The sequence below is a fragment of the Conger conger genome, chromosome 12, assembly GCF_963514075.1.
Source record: "Conger conger chromosome 12, fConCon1.1, whole genome shotgun sequence".
Taxonomy (NCBI): domain Eukaryota; kingdom Metazoa; phylum Chordata; class Actinopteri; order Anguilliformes; family Congridae; genus Conger; species Conger conger.
Window position 1 is genome coordinate 12,955,240 of NC_083771.1, and position 18,294 is coordinate 12,973,533.

Below are 18,294 nucleotides of genomic sequence, written 5' to 3' on the forward strand. Positions count from 1 at the left end.
GTTTTTTGGAAAATGACAAACACTAAATTTGTATGTATACAGTGCATCCGGAAAGTATTCACAGCGCTTCACTTTTTCCACATTTTGTTATGTTACAGCCTTATTCCAAAATTGATTAAATTCATTTTTTTCTACACACAATACCCCATAATGACATGTGAAAAAAGTTTTTTTGAGATTTTCGCAAATTTATTAAAAATAAAAAAACTTGAGCTCAGGTGCATCCTGTTTCCACTGATCAACCTTGAGATGTTTCTACAGCTTAATCAGAGTCCACCTGTGGTAAATTCAGTTGATTGGACATGATTTGGAAAAGCACACACCTGTCTATATAAGGTCCCACAGTTGACAGTGCATGTCGGAGCACAAACCAAGCATGAAGTCAAAGGAATTGTCTGTGGACCGCCAATTCAAGATTGTCTCGAGGCACAAATCTGGGGAAGGGTACAGAAAACTTTCTGCTGCTTTGAAGGTCCCAATGAGCACAGTGGCCTCCATCATCCGTAAATGGAAGAAGTTTGGAACCACCAGGACTCTTCCTAGAGCTGGCCGCCCGTCTAAACTGAGCAATCGGGGAGAAGGGCCTTAGAGAGGGAGGTGACCAAGAACCCGATGGTCACTCTGTCAGAGCTCCAGCGTTCCTCAGTGGAGAGAGGAGAACCTTCCAGAAGGACAACCATCTCTGCAGCAATCCACCAATCAGGCCTGTATGGTAGAGTGGCCAGACAGAAGCCACTCCTTAGTAAAAGGCACATGGCAGCCCGCCTGGAGGACTCTCAGACCATGAGAAACAAAATTCTCTGGTCTGATGAGACAAAGATTGAACTCTTTGGCGTGAATGCCAGGCATCATGTTTGGAGGAAACCAGGCACCGCTCATCACCTGGCCAATACCATCCCAACAGTGAAGCATGGTGGTGGCAGCATCAGGCTGTGGGGATGTTTTTCAGTGGCAGGAACTGGGAGACTAGTCAGGATTGAGGGAAAGATGAATGCAGCAATGTACAGAGACATCCTGGATGAAAACCTGCTCCGAAGCGCTCTTGACCTCAGACTGGGGCGACCGTTCATCTTTCAGCAGGACAAAACTCGGTGGGCTTTTCTGGGATTGCACTGGAATGGTTCTCCTCTTATCTGTCGAATAGAACATTTTCTGTCTCCATAGGTAATTCAGTTTCCTTGTCTGCTATTTTAACTTACGGTGTTCCTCAAGGATCTATCCTCGGACCCATTTTATTTTCTATTTATATGTTACCTCTGGGCAGAGTTATTCAAGATCACCACATATCATTTCATTGTTATGCAGACGATACACAATGATATCTTTCAGTTAAACGCAATGAGGTTAACACACTGTCAAATTTACGAGACTGCCTAACTGATGTTCAACGCTGGACGGCTCAAATCTTTCTACAACTTAATCCCGATAAGACTGAAGTTTTAATTTTTGGAAAACCAGAGATCGCTCAACAAATTCGTTTAAACCTTGGCCCTTTTGCACATAATGTGAAAAGTACTGCTCGAAATCTGGGAGTAATTAATCTTAATCTCAATCTCCACATTACAAAAGTAATCCAGACTTGTTTTTACCATTTAAGAAATATCTCAAAAATCAGATGCATGTTATCATGGCAGGATACAGAAAAAATCATTCATGCTTTTGTTTCTTCACGTCTGGACTATTGTAACTCCATATATACATGTCTAAGTCGTAAATACATGTCCCGTCTCCAGGTGGTGCAGAATGCAGCAGCCAGACTTTTGACTAGGACAAATAGAAGGGCCCATATTACCGACACTGGCTTCCTATTGAATTTAGAGTCAATTTTAAAATTTTACTTATTACTTTCAAAGCTCTGGCTGGCATTGCTCCGGAATATATCATTGACCTTTTAACATCATATCAAACTTCTCGCACACTCAGATCATCTTCCTTGGCATTATTGGCTGTTCCAAAGTCCAGGCTGAAAACGAAGGGTGATCAGGCTTTTTCGGTCGTAGCGCCCAGACTTTGGAACAGCCTTCCTTTGGATATCAGAACAGCTTCCTCCGTGTCCACTTTTAAGTCCCAGCTCAAGACTCACTTTTATAAAATGGCTTTTAATATTTAATGTTTGATGTTTTGTGTATTTTTATCTCTTTTATATTTTATTGTTGCTGTCTTGTCTAATTCTTGTTTTCTTTTTGTGTGCTGTTTGTGAAGCACCTTGTGCTCTTATGCTTGAAAGGTGCTGATATAAATAAAATTTACTTACACCGACCCTAAGCACACAGCCAAGATATCAAAGGAGTGGCTTCAGGACAACTCTGTGAATGTTCTTGAGTGGCCCAGCCAGAGCCCGGACTTGAATCCGATTGAACATCTCCGGAGAGATCTGAAAATGGCTGTGCACCATCCAACCTGATGGAGCTTGAGAGGTGCTGCAAAGAGGAATGGGCGAAACTGCCCAAAGATAGGTGTGCCAAGCATCATATTCAAAAAGACTTGAGGCTATAATTGCTGCCAAAGGTGCATCAACAAAATATTGAGCAAAGGCTGTGAATACTTATGTACATGTGATTTCTTAGTTTTTTATTTATATAAAAAACTTGTCATTATGGGGTGTTGTGTGTAGAATTTTGAGGAAAAATTATGAATTTATTCCATTTTGGAATAAAGCTGTAACATAACAAAATGTGGGAAAATTGAAGCGCTGTGAATACTTTCCGGGTGCACTGTATATGCTACCTGGACTCTTGATGGTGAATTTGAATTGAAATGTATTTTTTAGATATTTTATTTTATACATATTTTGTTGGATTTTCCATTTTCCTCTCCCTTCCAATTGCAGCTGGTTTTAATTGCGATGCACACAGTGGAATTACTGCGCTCCCACAGGACATTTTCATATAAAAACATATTCCAAAAACTCAAAGGTACATAATTACAGGACTGGGTAAGTATGGGGTGTCAAAGGTGCCATGGAACGCTATCATTTATCTGCACTTTTTCCCCACATGTAATCAAAAAATCCCTTTTTTAAAACAAATCTTTGCAAAATGTATGAATCGTTTTGGTAAACATTTAGCTAACTGATTGAACCATTTAGCAAAATGGATATTTAGCTAAATGTATGTAACATTTAGCTAGATATTTAACTTAATGTATTAAACATTGAAATATTTAGCTAACTGTTTGAACAAAGCATTTCATAAATGTAGGCTCTCTTGTCCATTTTTTAGAAAAAGTTCAAGGCGTATACTGACCAGGTATTTGGGAACAAATTGTTCCTGTGAATAACTGCCAATTCTGGTTGTCTCCCTTCTGTGATTTGATGAATATCTTCAGACTCCCTGAACTATGCTGTAATTTCTGGCTTCTCCTTTCAATCGCTTTCCCCCCAACTGCACACATCTGTCTACTGCACCTTTATACATCTCCCAGATGCATTCTGACATCACAGAGTCATACAGTTGTAAACTGTCTGAGAATGATGCTCAGGTTTCCCGGGAGATCAGAATTGTTGTGATGATCATCTCAGGCCCTATTATGACATCATGACATGATGTTTTTTCTTGTAACTACTGTACTCCCACAGAAGTTAAAAATAAATAACTCAAAAGGTACATTAGCCACAAGGTAATTTCAGGACTGGGCAAGATGTCGGTAGGTGCCATTTGTGTGCCGTCAACTGGTCTATGGCTGCCATCAGCACATGCTGAAAGGTAGTGCCACGTTTCTATGAGGACGTAGTATATCCATAAAGCCATCATACTTTTTACTCACTTAAGTATGCTGAATTATAGTATACATTGATAAAATGTAGCACATAGTATGCTCTTTCAGATGTAGCCGTTGTAGGGCTGACACTGCCCACTTCCACATTGCATTCTTCTTCTCTGTTTTTGATACCTGAGTGTTTTTCTAGCTCTTGCACAGCTCATCAAACTCATGGAAACAAACTCAGTCACTCCTCAGTAAGATATTGAATGGAATAGTCAGCCATGCATTTTGCCAGCATATCAGGCCTAACTATCTCAGATGTACTTGACTTTGCTAAAGTAGCCTTATGTGAACTGCAACAGTAACAACGGCTCAAAGTTGTTGCCTAGTTTACCAATATGCCCACTGCCACTTGTGAAAAACCAGAGTACCAAGATCCACCAAAGTATTCAGTTGCCATCTTAGTTTATTTTTTGTTAATTAATGGGTAATTTAATTTGGAAACGGATACGAGTAATGCACTACTCACTCACCCCTACTTTTTTCTTTCTCTTGTAATTTCCCTTTTAATTCTTGGAGTCGGCTTTTTGTGGGAATCTCAGTTCTATTCACCGTGCTCCTGATACATCATATATTTAGGACCGGAAAACTTGGTGCAGTCCTCTGACCCTTCTTTCCGTTGCCTGCTACCCATGGTCCCAAAAAGGTTTTCCCAGCCAAAATATTTAATTACAATTTCAATGGGGATTTAGTTTTGTTTGTTCAAAGTGCAGAATGCTTTCCTCTTTTTTTGTTCTTCCTTGCGTGCTTCGGCTACAGCTTAAGCATTTGCAAGTTTCATAATGACCAAGTCACAATTTCGGGATTCCTGGAGATGTTTACTGCAAAACGGGTGTGGGTGTAACATTGATGGCTGATTGGGGGGTTGGTGTGGACAGTAAAAAAAATAAACAGAAGCCATGGATTGATGTCATATCTCATCTTTTTGCTTTGTAAGATATATCTCTCTTGTAAACATGTTATTCCCCCATTTCAATATTTGAATATTTCAAAATTCCGTTCTTTCTATATACGCAAAATCGTATTTTAAAGCTTGAAACTCAGCTTCCCATTAACAAATGTCACAAGATGCAGTCGGAATGTTTTAGCACAGCAGTTTTGCACAATGCCTTAATGTATCGAAAACACAGTTTATACATCCTTGTAATTTTAAAACAATAAAACTGAGGATTAGAAAATTTCCCTCTACACAACCTTCCAACTGCCAGGCAGCTCTTATCTCCTGATCCAATGTTGCCCTAATATGTATCCATGACAATATAGCTCATTTGAATCTGAATCTAAGAGAGAGATTGGCCGCAGAACGCATCCTCTCAGGAGCTAAGGAGGGTGTTGTTCCCATGATTGGTACCTTGTATGGCAGTTTTTCACCGTTGGCCAGAATGGGTGAATGAGAGGCATTAATTTACCTTTAAAAACACCAGCCTATCACAATAGCTAAGAAGAAATAAATATCTAGGGTTACAAACCACTCAAAAATAGCTCATTTGGATACAAAATGAACTCTATGAAAATAGAAAACCAAAAAGAAAAAAAAGAATATTTTAATTTAAATGTCCTTCATTACTTCACCGTAAACACAATAGAGATGCCACAGTCTATTTGTAGAACCAATTGTAAAAAAAACAGAAATGCACTTTTCATGACAGCTTGACAGTCCCTTTTGCATCACTTGGCTGATGCAAAACCATGACCATGAGGATGTAAAGGCCCTTGTTGATCTGTACTTGGGGAACAGAACCACAAGTTCCTCTACAATATTAAACTATCTATTTGAAACAAAGACGTACCTGCATTTATTTTTCTACTGACAATCGTATGGAGGAATACATTCAACTCATATAATAAAAACTGGACCCTGGTGTCAGTAAGAAACGGGAGACCAGAAGCAGGTTGGTTGGTATGGCTTTCCCAAAACCTTTTTTTATTATAGTTCACTAAGATTGGCTTAATCATAAAAACTGAAGTCTTCTTCTGCCTTCTCTTAAAGGTACAATAGCTAAGTTATTTGTGTTAAAACATTGTTACAAGACCATTGTAAATCCCTTCCTATCACTGACATGTTTACTCACACTCTGCCTGCGTTTATAGCCCTTAAATTCGATTTCAAAATATGCAGTTGACAGGCTGTACAAAAACATTATATAGCTGTACAATAATTCAAGCTCACTGATTGAAAATTGGTTGCAATTGCCACAGCCAATGGAATTTCAACATCAGCACATTCAACCACAACAATGTGGTTTGAGCGTGTTTGGTGCTGCAATTCCTCTCTTGGCCGTTAGAAGTCCGAAATTACCTATTGTACCTTTAAGGACCAATAGCACACCCTAATTAAGCAAAGATAAATGAAAAAGAGATTTGCTCCCATGTAATAGGAACTATGACGAGTCATGGGGAGACATGGCAGACTCTTCAGCGGTAAAACAACAGCAGGGCAGACTCAGTCATGTCCAGGGAAGCACTCCATCCTTGGTTGGTTCCATATCCGCTCCAGCCAAATGCAGCAAAGTCCCCACACTGGAGTGGTGCCCCTTCAGGGAAGTTGCCTCCTCCACCCACACAGTACTGGAAAAACATACCTTTTAGAGCACACCGTGCTACAAACAGGCTTAGGTTTGTCTTTTAGGGCTGCAATGATTAGTCGACGTTGATGACGTTGACCATGTAATTTCGTCGATTTGCATATTCATGACCAACACGTCATATTGGTTTCAACACTTGAAAATAAAGCATGTAGCTACAGGCATAGATAAATTGTAAAGAAAATGTCATAGTAACTGGTGGGTGTTATATTATTTCAAGATAATAAAGTAGCTATAATGAGTCAATACATTAAAAGCAGTAGGCTAAGACATGGCATGTAGGTGACTCGCCCTACTAGTATATAGTAGGCATCCACACTACACAGCATTTATGGCCATAAATAAACTTCATGGCTCATGATGATTATCTATATTATTATTCTATTCATATCAAGAGTACAAATCTTAATATAAAATCGAATTGAAATTGTGTAGCCTACGTGTAAAATTGTGTAACTGCAAACTAATTTTGACACTTACTATTACTTTTTTCCCCTCACACATTTTTTCTCTTAGTAAATAACTAATCCGTGTGGATGATTTAAGATCTTTACTCAAAGATGGTCTACTCTGGGTCTTCAGCAGGTGGTGTCAGAGAGGCAACTATAGTAGTATCACACTTTAAAAGCATGTCAATACATTTTGAAATGTTCAACTGCAAATTTAATTAATTGTTTAAATTAATCAACTAATAGATAACATATCATGCTATAAGCAGTCTTACGTGCTCTGTGTTGCATCCCGTTGGACTGACTCCGGAGCAGAGGGCTGAAGGTGCCTTCTCATTGTTGATGACTCGGAAAGTGATAAAACCTGGAGTAAACTCATCTGTAAATGAGAAATGAGACTGGAATGAAGATATCTGTCTGTACTGTGTCTAATAAACCCACCAGCCTGTATTGTGTCTAATACACACCCCAGCCTGTACTGTGTCTAATACACACACCAGCCTGTACTGTGTCTAATACACACACCAGTCTATGCTGTTTCTATATACATACAGCAGTCTGTGCTGTTTCTAATACACACACCAGTCTGTGTCAGGTTCTATGTTCTCTGTTTTCTGTATAAGTCCTTAGCATTGTCATGTATTTTTACCCTCTGTGCTCGCCGTAGTCTGTATCCTGTTAATTTTCATTCATTCATTCCGTTTGCCCGTTTCCCATTTCGTGTCTCTGCCTCCCCACTCCTTATATGTACTTCCTTCCTGTCTCCTGTCATTGATTCCACCCCTTTCTCGTTTTGTGATTGTTAAAGCTGTGTATTGAAACTCCTTTCTTTCTGTCTTTCGTCACCAGATTGTAATGTGTTCACACCATTCTGTCCAGCGTTTTTTTCTGTTTGATTTCCTGTGTTTCAACCCATTTGGCTTTCAGATTTTGGATTATCCTTCCATTCTGCTACGACCTGCTGTGTATGGAGTCCCTTTGATTTTCTGGTTTCCGATTTTGGTTTTAGTTTCATTACATTACATTATTGGCATTTGGCAGACGTACAGTTGATTAGACTAAGCAGGACACACTCCCCCCTGGAGCAATGCAGGGTTAAGGGCCTTGCTCAAGGGCCCAACGGCTGTGCGGATCTTATTGTGGCTACACCGGGAATCGAACCGCTGACCTTGCGGGTCCCAGTCATGTACGTTAACCACAACGCTACAGGCCGCCCAGTTTATGTTTATCCACCTGTCTGTTTTCGACCTCCTGCTTGTGACCATGACCAATCTTTGGATTACCCTTGCTGTATGCATTTGCCTGGACTCCAAACTGCCTAATCTCTGACATTCCTGTTTGTGCATGTCTAATCTGCTGTGAAGTTAAAGACTTTAACTTTCACTTCCATGGTCTCGCAATGGGGTTCTTGATTCTGGTGCCTGACAGTCTGCTGTTCCGAATACACTAACCAGTCTGTGCCGTCTCTAATATTCTCTTACTTCTTGAGTATGGCCCATACAGGTTAGCAGTATTTACTGCATTCCCAAAATCATACACTATGGGAACAGCTGGGCCTTTGTTGGTGTTGCACACGCCCACATTGAATCTCACAGGGTATTGCTGAAACACAGAAAGACAAACAGCATCAGCAAAACACATTTCTGTCTGCTCTGTCAAACAGAAGTACTATGATTTCTTAAAATAAATAGTTACAGTGCAGTCTAAGTATTTGGACAGTAGCTGAACACGCAGCAACCCTTTGTTACCTTGGAGTTTTGAGGACAGTCTGTCACACTTTCATCTTCACATTATATTTTGTGCACAAATGCCAGATACACAACAGTTGGAAGACTGGATTCCTCTAGGAATTAAGACCCTGCCAGAATCTTCCTTCTGTCTAGGCCAAGTGTTGGGGTTTGAGTTTATTGCACCCTTTTAAAATAAAATGAGGGAGAGAGAAACACAGAGCTAGCTAGAGACCTCCGTTCCCACCAACGATAGAGAAAACCGAGGAAAACCGCTAAACTAAGGAACACTTCCAGTACTCACACTAAGGAGCTCAAAAGGAAGCAAAAAATAACAAACGTAAAGGGATTGACAATAACCGTAAGGATATTGTCAGAAGCATAAATAGCGAGAGAATACTGCAGAACCGACTTCAGGAAGTGGAAACAAGACACTGAAGCGCCGAGCTACAACCTGAGAGCATATAAATAGCCCTCCCACAGCTGGGGCGAATAATAGTAATGAATGGCAGGGCTGTCAGGTACACGCCCACTAGGCAACTAGGAAGAAACTAGAAAAAAAGGACGATCTCGTCCCCCAAGGTGAAACTAACACCCAGGACGTAATAAAACCTGACATGCCCAAGATACTTATGCTCTTCCTTACCTTCTTAGTGCATGTTTGTTATTATATGTATTACGCTAAAGTTATTGCTCCTCCCAGTAAGAGCTTTTTGCGAACCTCCGATAGCCAAGGGGATCTCTAACATAGAATGGGCTGTTCATGCACTGTAATCTTTTCATCTTAGTGTATGATGTCTGTTATGATGTGTTCACAAAGGCAAAATACACAGTTCTTGGTGACCGTCCTTCTCAGTGGAGAGTTTTGCAAAACTTTCTGACTGTCCGGGGTTCTGTTTTTGACAACCCTTGGAGCAGTGTGTGTTCTGTGTTTTCTGTTTTTATCTAAGTTCTTAGCGTTTTCGTTCATTGTTAACCTTTATACTCACCGTGGTCTAGTGTCTCTGCCTCCCACTCCATATGTACTTCCTTCCTCTCATTCTATCATGTCCCTCGCCTGTTTCTCATTGTCTTGTTAGTGTTGTATTTAAGCCTGTCTTTTTCAGTTCCTCTTCCCCGTGTCCTTGCCCTTGTGATTTTCTGGCTGGTTTATGCTCTGATTTGGGATTTTCTGTTTATGATCTTTGACTTTGGATTTTATTTTTTGTACCCTTGTCTTTGTCTTCTTCAGAGAGTAGATGTGATGAAGAGATGTGTCATCAGTGCTTTGACACATTCTGAATAATTTTGACAAGCAATGAGCAAGAATACTCTAGAATCAGTAGACACGTTTACCATGGGTTGGTCACTCAAAATCCTACACGCATATATACATATACATATACATATACATTGTGGTGGCCCGATCGGAAATCGGTACACCACTGGTGTGGAACGGCCCGTGCGCCGGCGGCTTCTGCTAGGAAAAGTTATTAACCACGTGTATTTCCCCAGGTCGTATCTAACAGAGCCGCACCGGAGCGAGAGCCGGCGAGGAGAGTCAGAACCATGGCCAGCGACACGGGGAAAGACGCGTGTGGAATGTGAGGAAGAGACAATTAACCCTTCTCATTGGACAGGCGCAGCCGGACCGACTCCGAGAGAGAGCGGAGCCGTACAAAAGGCGAGGCGCAACCACAGAGCGGGGCTGAGTACGGAGGGAAACGGAGGCGAAGCCCAGTGAGGAGGAAACAGCCACGGGAAAGCAACTAACGACACCACGGTGGAAGCGGGTCTTCAGAGGCCCTACCAAAAGGCGGGGCCGGCACGGACCACCCAGAACCACCGACGGACCGGGAAACCTAATTTTTTGGCCGGTGACTTTTTTTTCGTTTTTGTGAGAAAGGAAGTTTTTGTTTGAGACGTTGTAAAAGTGCCCTGAAGGCACACCAGAACCTCATTAAAACTACCCGTTGAGGAACTACTCTTGCTCTCTCTGCCTCTCTCTCCCCACGGGGCGCCACATATGGTGAAGAATGCAGGCATAGAGACCCCAGCTATAGAGAGAGAGAGCAATTAAAAAAAAAAAAAAAAAAAAAAAAAAAATGGAGGACGCCATCAACGCTCTACTGCGGTCACAAGGCGCCCTGCAGAAAGCCGTGGCGGAACTGTGCCAAAAGTCCAGCCCGGCGACAAGCCACCGGACACCCAAAGACGTACTGCTGAAGCAGACCCCGGACGATGAAATTGAGGCCTACCTCGAGACCTTCGAACGGGCGGCTTACCTGGAGAAGTGGCCTCAAGGCGCCTGGGGCTCCCTCCTGGCCCCATTCCTCAGCGGGGAGGCCCAGAAGGCGTACCGGGGACTGCCTCCGGCCGAAGCCCACGACTACCCCACCCTCAAAGCCACCATCTTAGCCCAGTATGGCTACAGCCCCCCCGCCAGGGCACAGCGGTTCCACCAATGGGCCTATGACCCCGCCCTCCCGGCGCGAGGACAGGTGATGAGCCTGGGGAGGCTAACCAAAAGTTGGCTAGTCGAGGGCGACGGGCCGCCCCTGCTCGACCGGGTGGTGTTGGATCGCTGTGTCCGAGCCCTGGCCCCGGACGTCAAGAAATATGTGGCCCAGCAGGGGCCCCGCTCCATTGATGCCCTGGTCAACCTCCTGGAGAACCACCAGGTGGCCCAAGAGATGGTCAGGGGAACCAAAACGGAAAGCCCCCGAAGAACCCCAAGCGCGGTCCGACTGGAGCCACAAACCAGGCCACGGTGGAGAGCGGACGACAGGGACGAGGGACTCCGCCGGAGAGAGACCAGACGGTGCTTCGCCTGTGGCCGGGAGGGCCACCTGAGCCGGGATTGCCCAGGGAGGGAGGAGTCCATGGCCACTGCACCTGAGACGGGCCGACCCTGCCACTACCTCACCACGTGCTGGGCCCACAAGGGCACTGCCGCCCCTAGGCTACCCGTCCGGATCGGGGGTCAAGACGCGGAGGCCTTGCTGGACTCGGGGAGTGCTATTACCCTGGTGAGACCAACCCTAGCAGGGGGGAGACGGGGAGAGGACATCGCCGTCACCTGCATCCACGGCGACGTACGAAGCTACCCCACCGCCGAGGTAACCATCATCACCCCTAGAGGTCAATTCACGGGAAGGGTGGGGGTAGTCGAGAGCCTCCCAGTGGAGGTGCTGCTGGGAAGAGACTGCCCCCTCTTTCTCAGCTACTGGAGTGAGAGGGCGACCTCGGAGAGGCCAAGTCACACACCCCGACCCCGCCGGAAGGGCCACCGGGAACCACACCCGGTTTGGGTGGCCCCTGCCGGGGATAGTGAGGAGGAGGAGATCTCGCCCCAAGGGGGGAGGGGACCGACCACGCAACCCCCTACCGAGAGCACGGATACAGCCCCGGAGCGACCGGACCCACCACCACCCCTGGAGGCGGAAGGGGGTAGCGCGGGGGGGTTTTCGGAGTTTCAACCCGAACTAGAGAGGGCCCCAACGGACTTCGGCTCCGCCCAGCTGCAAGATCCCCTCCTCGCCCAGGCCTGGAGGGCCGCTGCTTACATTGAGGGCGTCCCACAAGGCGGGGTGAGTAGACCGGCCTACCCGTATTTTAAAGTCCAGAATAACCTGCTGTATCGGACCTGCAACAGGGACCCGGGAGAGCTGGACCAACTTCTGGTACCCCGGAGCCACACCTCCAAGGTGCTCTACCTCGCCCACACCCACCTGTTGGGGGCCCACCTGGGAAGGGAGAAGACGTATGAGCGGATCCTATCTCGCTTTTACTGGCCTGGCATCAAACGGGCAGTGGAGGACTACTGCCGACAGTGTGCGGAGTGTCAACTGCACAGCCCCCGGGTGACGTATCGCAATCCATTAATCCCTCTCCCCATTATAGATGTGCCCTTCCGCCGAATTGCTATGGACATAGTGGGACCCCTGCCCAAGTCCAGCCGGGGTCACCGCTACATCCTGGTAATCGTTGATTACGCCACCCGTTACCCGGAGGCCGTACCCTTACGGGCCGCGACGGGGAAGAGCATCGCGAGGGAGCTGTTCCTCCTCTTCAGCCGGGTGGGGATCGCGGAAGAGGTCCTGACAGACCAGGGGACCTGTTTCATGTCGGGCGTGATGAGGGAGATGTGCCGCCTACTACGGGTCCAACAAGTGAGGACGTCCGTCTACCACCCCCAGACCGACGGGCTGGTAGAGCGGTTTAACAAAACCCTCAAGTCAATGCTGAGGAAAATGATCACAACGGACGGTAAGGACTGGGACCACTTATTACCGTACCTATTATTTTCGATACGTGAGGTCCCACAGGCATCCACGGGGTACGCGCCCTTCGAGTTGCTGTATGGGAGACGTCCCCGAGGGCTACTGGACCTCGCGAAGGAGGCCTGGGAGCAGCAGCCGTCCCGACAACGCACCCTCCTGGAACATGTGGAAGCGATGGACCAGCGGATGGCAAAGATCTGGCCCATGGTCCGGGAGCACATGCAACAGGCCCAGAAGGAGCAGGCTAGACTGTACAACCGAACAGCGCAGGTGAGAGAATTTCAGCTGGGGGATAAAGTCATGGTGCTGATCCCCACCAATGAGTGCAAATTTCTGGCCAAATGGCATGGGCCCTACGAAGTAGTAGCCAAGGTTGGGCCAGTGAACTACATGGTAAGACAGGTGGGCCGGAGACACCAGCTCCAAAAGTACCACATTAACCTGCTAAAGAGGTGGCACGAACCCGTGCACGACCCTGCTCCCCTCTGCTTAACCACAGGCGGCGCCACCGGAACACCAGAAGTGGCCACTGGAGACCTGCTGACCGACCGGCAGCGCCAAGACCTCCGCGAGCTGGTGAGTCAACACCGGGATGTGCTCTCCCACCTCCCGGGCCGGACTACCAAGGTCCACCACGACATCGTCACGGAGCCAGGAAGGAGGGTTCGACTGCGGCCCTACCGGATCCCGGAGGCGAGAAGGCAGACCATCCGGGAGGAGGTGGCGAGGATGCTGGACCTGGGGGTCATAGAAGAATCCCAAAGCGCCTGGTCCAGCCCGATCGTGTTGGTCCCAAAACCGGACGGCAGTTGGAGGTTCTGCAACGACTTCCGGAGGTTGAACGAAATCTCCCGGTACGACGCCTACCCCATGCCCCGGTTGGACGAGCTGATCGAGCGGCTGGGACCCGCTCGCTACCTCAGCACCCTGGACCTCACCCGGGGGTACTGGCAGGTACCGCTGACCCCCCAGGCGAGGGAGAAGACGGCTTTCGCCACCCCGGATGGCCTGTTCCAGTACCGCGTCTTACCCTTCGGAGTGCATGGAGCCCCCGCCACCTTCCAGAGGCTCATGGACAACCTGCTGAGGCCCCACAGGGAGTATGCTGCTGCCTACCTCGACGATATCGTCATTCACAGCGCTGATTGGGAAAGCCACCTCAGGAGGCTGGAGGCGGTGCTCGGGGCGCTCCGGGAAGCCGGCCTGACAGCTAACCCGGCTAAGTGTCGCCTGGGCCTGGAGGAGGCCGACTACCTGGGCCACACCGTGGGACGAGTGTGCGTCCGACCCCAGAGTCAAAAGGTGGACGGGATCACCAACTGGCCACGACCCACCACCAAAAGGCAAGTGCGCACATTCCTGGGCCTAGTGGGGTACTATAGGCAGTTTATACCGGACTTTGCCACCAGAGCGGCCCCCTTGCACGAGCTGACCAAGAAAGACCACCGGCACACGGTGATATGGACCGAAGCCGCCGACCGCGCCTTCCTAGACCTGAGGGCCGCCCTGGGGAATGAACCAGTACTGACCACCCCTAACTTCTCCCAAAAGTTTGTTTTGCAGACCGACGCCTCTGAAACCGGACTTGGTGCGGTCCTATCCCAGATCCAGGACGCCACCGAGCACCCGATCACCTATATCAGCCGGAAATTGCTGAAGCATGAGAGGAATTATAGCACGGTGGAGAAGGAGTGCCTGGCCATAAGGTGGGCAGTCGGGAAGCTCAAATACTATCTGGTAGGAAGGGAATTTATCCTTATAACTGACCATGCCCCATTGCAATGGATGTATCGGTGTAAGGACACTAACGCCCGGGTGACCCGATGGTTTTTAGAACTACAAAGTTTTAAATTCACGGTGGAACACCGAGCCGGGAGACTCCAAGGGAACGCGGATGCCCTGTCCCGGATGAACGAGGGCCTCTTTGGTGACGCTCCCGCCGAGGGCGTGGAGCTGAGGGGGAGGAAATGTGGTGGCCCGATCGGAAATCGGTACACCACTGGTGTGGAACGGCCCGTGCGCCGGCGGCTTCTGCTAGGAAAAGTTATTAACCACGTGTATTTCCCCAGGTCGTATCTAACAGAGCCGCACCGGAGCGAGAGCCGGCGAGGAGAGTCAGAACCATGGCCAGCGACACGGGGAAAGACGCGTGTGGAATGTGAGGAAGAGACAATTAACCCTTCTCATTGGACAGGCGCAGCCGGACCGACTCCGAGAGAGAGCGGAGCCGTACAAAAGGCGAGGCGCAACCACAGAGCGGGGCTGAGTACGGAGGGAAACGGAGGCGAAGCCCAGTGAGGAGGAAACAGCCACGGGAAAGCAACTAACGACACCACGGTGGAAGCGGGTCTTCGGAGGCCCTACCAAAAGGCGGGGCCGGCACGGACCACCCAGAACCACCGACGGACCGGGAAACCTAATTTTTTGGCCGGTGACTTTTTTTTCGTTTTTGTGAGAAAGGAAGTTTTTGTTTGAGACGTTGTAAAAGTGCCCTGAAGGCACACCAGAACCTCATTAAAACTACCCGTTGAGGAACTACTCTTGCTCTCTCTGCCTCTCTCTCCCCACGGGGCGCCACATATGGTGAAGAATGCAGGCATAGAGACCCCAGCTATAGAGAGAGAGAGCAATTTAAAAAAAAAAAAAAAAAATGGAGGACACCATCAACGCTCTACTGCGGTCACAAGGCGCCCTGCAGAAAGCCGTGGCGGAACTGTGCCAAAAGTCCAGCCCGGCGACAAGCCACCGGACACCCAAAGACGTACTGCTGAAGCAGACCCCGGACGATGAAATTGAGGCCTACCTCGAGACCTTCGAACGGGCGGCTTACCTGGAGAAGTGGCCTCAAGGCGCCTGGGGCTCCCTCCTGGCCCCATTCCTCAGCGGGGAGGCCCAGAAGGCGTACCGGGGACTGCCTCCGGCCGAAGCCCACGACTACCCCACCCTCAAAGCCACCATCTTAGCCCAGTATGGCTACAGCCCCCCCGCCAGGGCACAGCGGTTCCACCAATGGGCCTATGACCCCGCCCTCCCGGCGCGAGGACAGGTGATGAGCCTGGGGAGGCTAACCAAAAGTTGGCTAGTCGAGGGCGACGGGCCGCCCCTGCTCGACCGGGTGGTGTTGGATCGCTGTGTCCGAGCCCTGGCCCCGGACGTCAAGAAATATGTGGCCCAGCAGGGGCCCCGCTCCATTGATGCCCTGGTCGACCTCCTGGAGAACCACCAGGTGGCCCAAGAGATGGTCAGGGGAACCAAAACGGAAAGCCCCCGAAGAACCCCAAGCGCGGTCCGACTGGAGCCACAAACCAGGCCACGGTGGAGAGCGGACGACAGGGACGAGGGACTCCGCCGGAGAGAGACCAGACGGTGCTTCGCCTGTGGCCGGGAGGGCCACCTGAGCCGGGATTGCCCAGGGAGGGAGGAGTCCATGGCCACTGCACCTGAGACGGGCCGACCCTGCCACTACCTCACCACGTGCTGGGCCCACAAGGGCACTGCCGCCCCTAGGCTACCCGTCCGGATCGGGGGTCAAGACGCGGAGGCCTTGCTGGACTCGGGGAGTGCTATTACCCTGGTGAGACCAACCCTAGCAGGGGGGAGACGGGGAGAGGACATCGCCGTCACCTGCATCCACGGCGACGTACGAAGCTACCCCACCGCCGAGGTAACCATCATCACCCCTAGAGGTCAATTCACGGGAAGGGTGGGGGTAGTCGAGAGCCTCCCAGTGGAGGTGCTGCTGGGAAGAGACTGCCCCCTCTTTCTCAGCTACTGGAGTGAGAGGGCGACCTCGGAGAGGCCAAGTCACACACCCCGACCCCGCCGGAAGGGCCACCGGGAACCACACCCGGTTTGGGTGGCCCCTGCCGGGGATAGTGAGGAGGAGGAGATCTCGCCCCAAGGGGGGAGGGGACCGACCACGCAACCCCCTACCGAGAGCACGGATACAGCCCCGGAGCGACCGGACCCACCACCACCCCTGGAGGCGGAAGGGGGTAGCGCGGGGGGGTTTTCGGAATTTCAACCCGAACTAGAGAGGGCCCCAACGGACTTCGGCTCCGCCCAGCTGCAAGATCCCCTCCTCGCCCAGGCCTGGAGGGCCGCTGCTTACATTGAGGGCGTCCCACAAGGCGGGGTGAGTAGACCGGCCTACCCGTATTTTAAAGTCCAGAATAACCTGCTGTATCGGACCTGCAACAGGGACCCGGGAGAGCTGGACCAACTTCTGGTACCCCGGAGCCACACCTCCAAGGTGCTCTACCTCGCCCACACCCACCTGTTGGGGGCCCACCTGGGAAGGGAGAAGACGTATGAGCGGATCCTATCTCGCTTTTACTGGCCTGGCATCAAACGGGCAGTGGAGGACTACTGCCGACAGTGTGCGGAGTGTCAACTGCACAGCCCCCGGGTGACGTATCGCAATCCATTAATCCCTCTCCCCATTATAGATGTGCCCTTCCGCCGAATTGCTATGGACATAGTGGGACCCCTGCCCAAGTCCAGCCGGGGTCACCGCTACATCCTGGTAATCGTTGATTACGCCACCCGTTACCCGGAGGCCGTACCCTTACGGGCCGCGACGGGGAAGAGCATCGCGAGGGAGCTGTTCCTCCTCTTCAGCCGGGTGGGGATCGCGGAAGAGGTCCTGACAGACCAGGGGACCTGTTTCATGTCGGGCGTGATGAGGGAGATGTGCCGCCTACTCCGGGTCCAACAAGTGAGGACGTCCGTCTACCACCCCCAGACCGACGGGCTGGTAGAGCGGTTTAACAAAACCCTCAAGTCAATGCTGAGGAAAATGATCACAACGGACGGTAAGGACTGGGACCACTTATTACCGTACCTATTATTTTCGATACGTGAGGTCCCACAGGCATCCACGGGGTACGCGCCCTTCGAGTTGCTGTATGGGAGACGTCCCCGAGGGCTACTGGACCTCGCGAAGGAGGCCTGGGAGCAGCAGCCGTCCCGACAACGCACCCTCCTGGAACATGTGGAAGCGATGGACCAGCGGATGGCAAAGATCTGGCCCATGGTCCGGGAGCACATGCAACAGGCCCAGAAGGAGCAGGCTAGACTGTACAACCGAACAGCCCAGGTGAGAGAATTTCAGCCGGGGGATAAAGTCATGGTGCTGATCCCCACCAATGAGTGCAAATTTCTGGCCAAATGGCATGGGCCCTACGAAGTAGTAGCCAAGGTTGGGCCAGTGAACTACATGGTAAGACAGGTGGGCCGGAGACACCAGCTCCAAAAGTACCACATTAACCTGCTAAAGAGGTGGCACGAACCCGTGCACGACCCTGCTCCCCTCTGCTTAACCACAGGCGGCGCCACCGGAACACCAGAAGTGGCCACTGGAGACCTGCTGACCGACCGACCTCCGCGAGCTGGTGAGTCAACACCGGGATGTGCTCTCCCACCTCCCGGGCCGGACTACCAAGGTCCACCACGACATCGTCACGGAGCCAGGAAGGAGGGTTCGACTGCGGCCCTACCGGATCCCGGA

At 49.6% G+C, this 18,294-nt stretch overlaps 1 protein-coding gene across 1 annotated transcript in view; it reads right to left on the reverse strand.

The window, feature by feature from the left end:
• Positions 1-5,751: 5,751 nt before the first annotated feature.
• Positions 5,752-18,294, reverse strand: part of LOC133141497 (intelectin-like) — a 51,438-nt gene continuing 38,895 nt past the window's right edge. The window contains exons 6-8 of the mRNA XM_061262068.1: positions 8,278-8,398; positions 7,072-7,175; positions 5,752-6,330 (exon numbers count right to left, since the gene is read on the reverse strand). Of these exons, the coding sequence (XP_061118052.1) occupies positions 6,178-6,330; positions 7,072-7,175; positions 8,278-8,398 (378 nt within the window). The 3' untranslated portion in view covers positions 5,752-6,177. The remainder of the gene's footprint in view (positions 6,331-7,071; positions 7,176-8,277; positions 8,399-18,294) is intronic.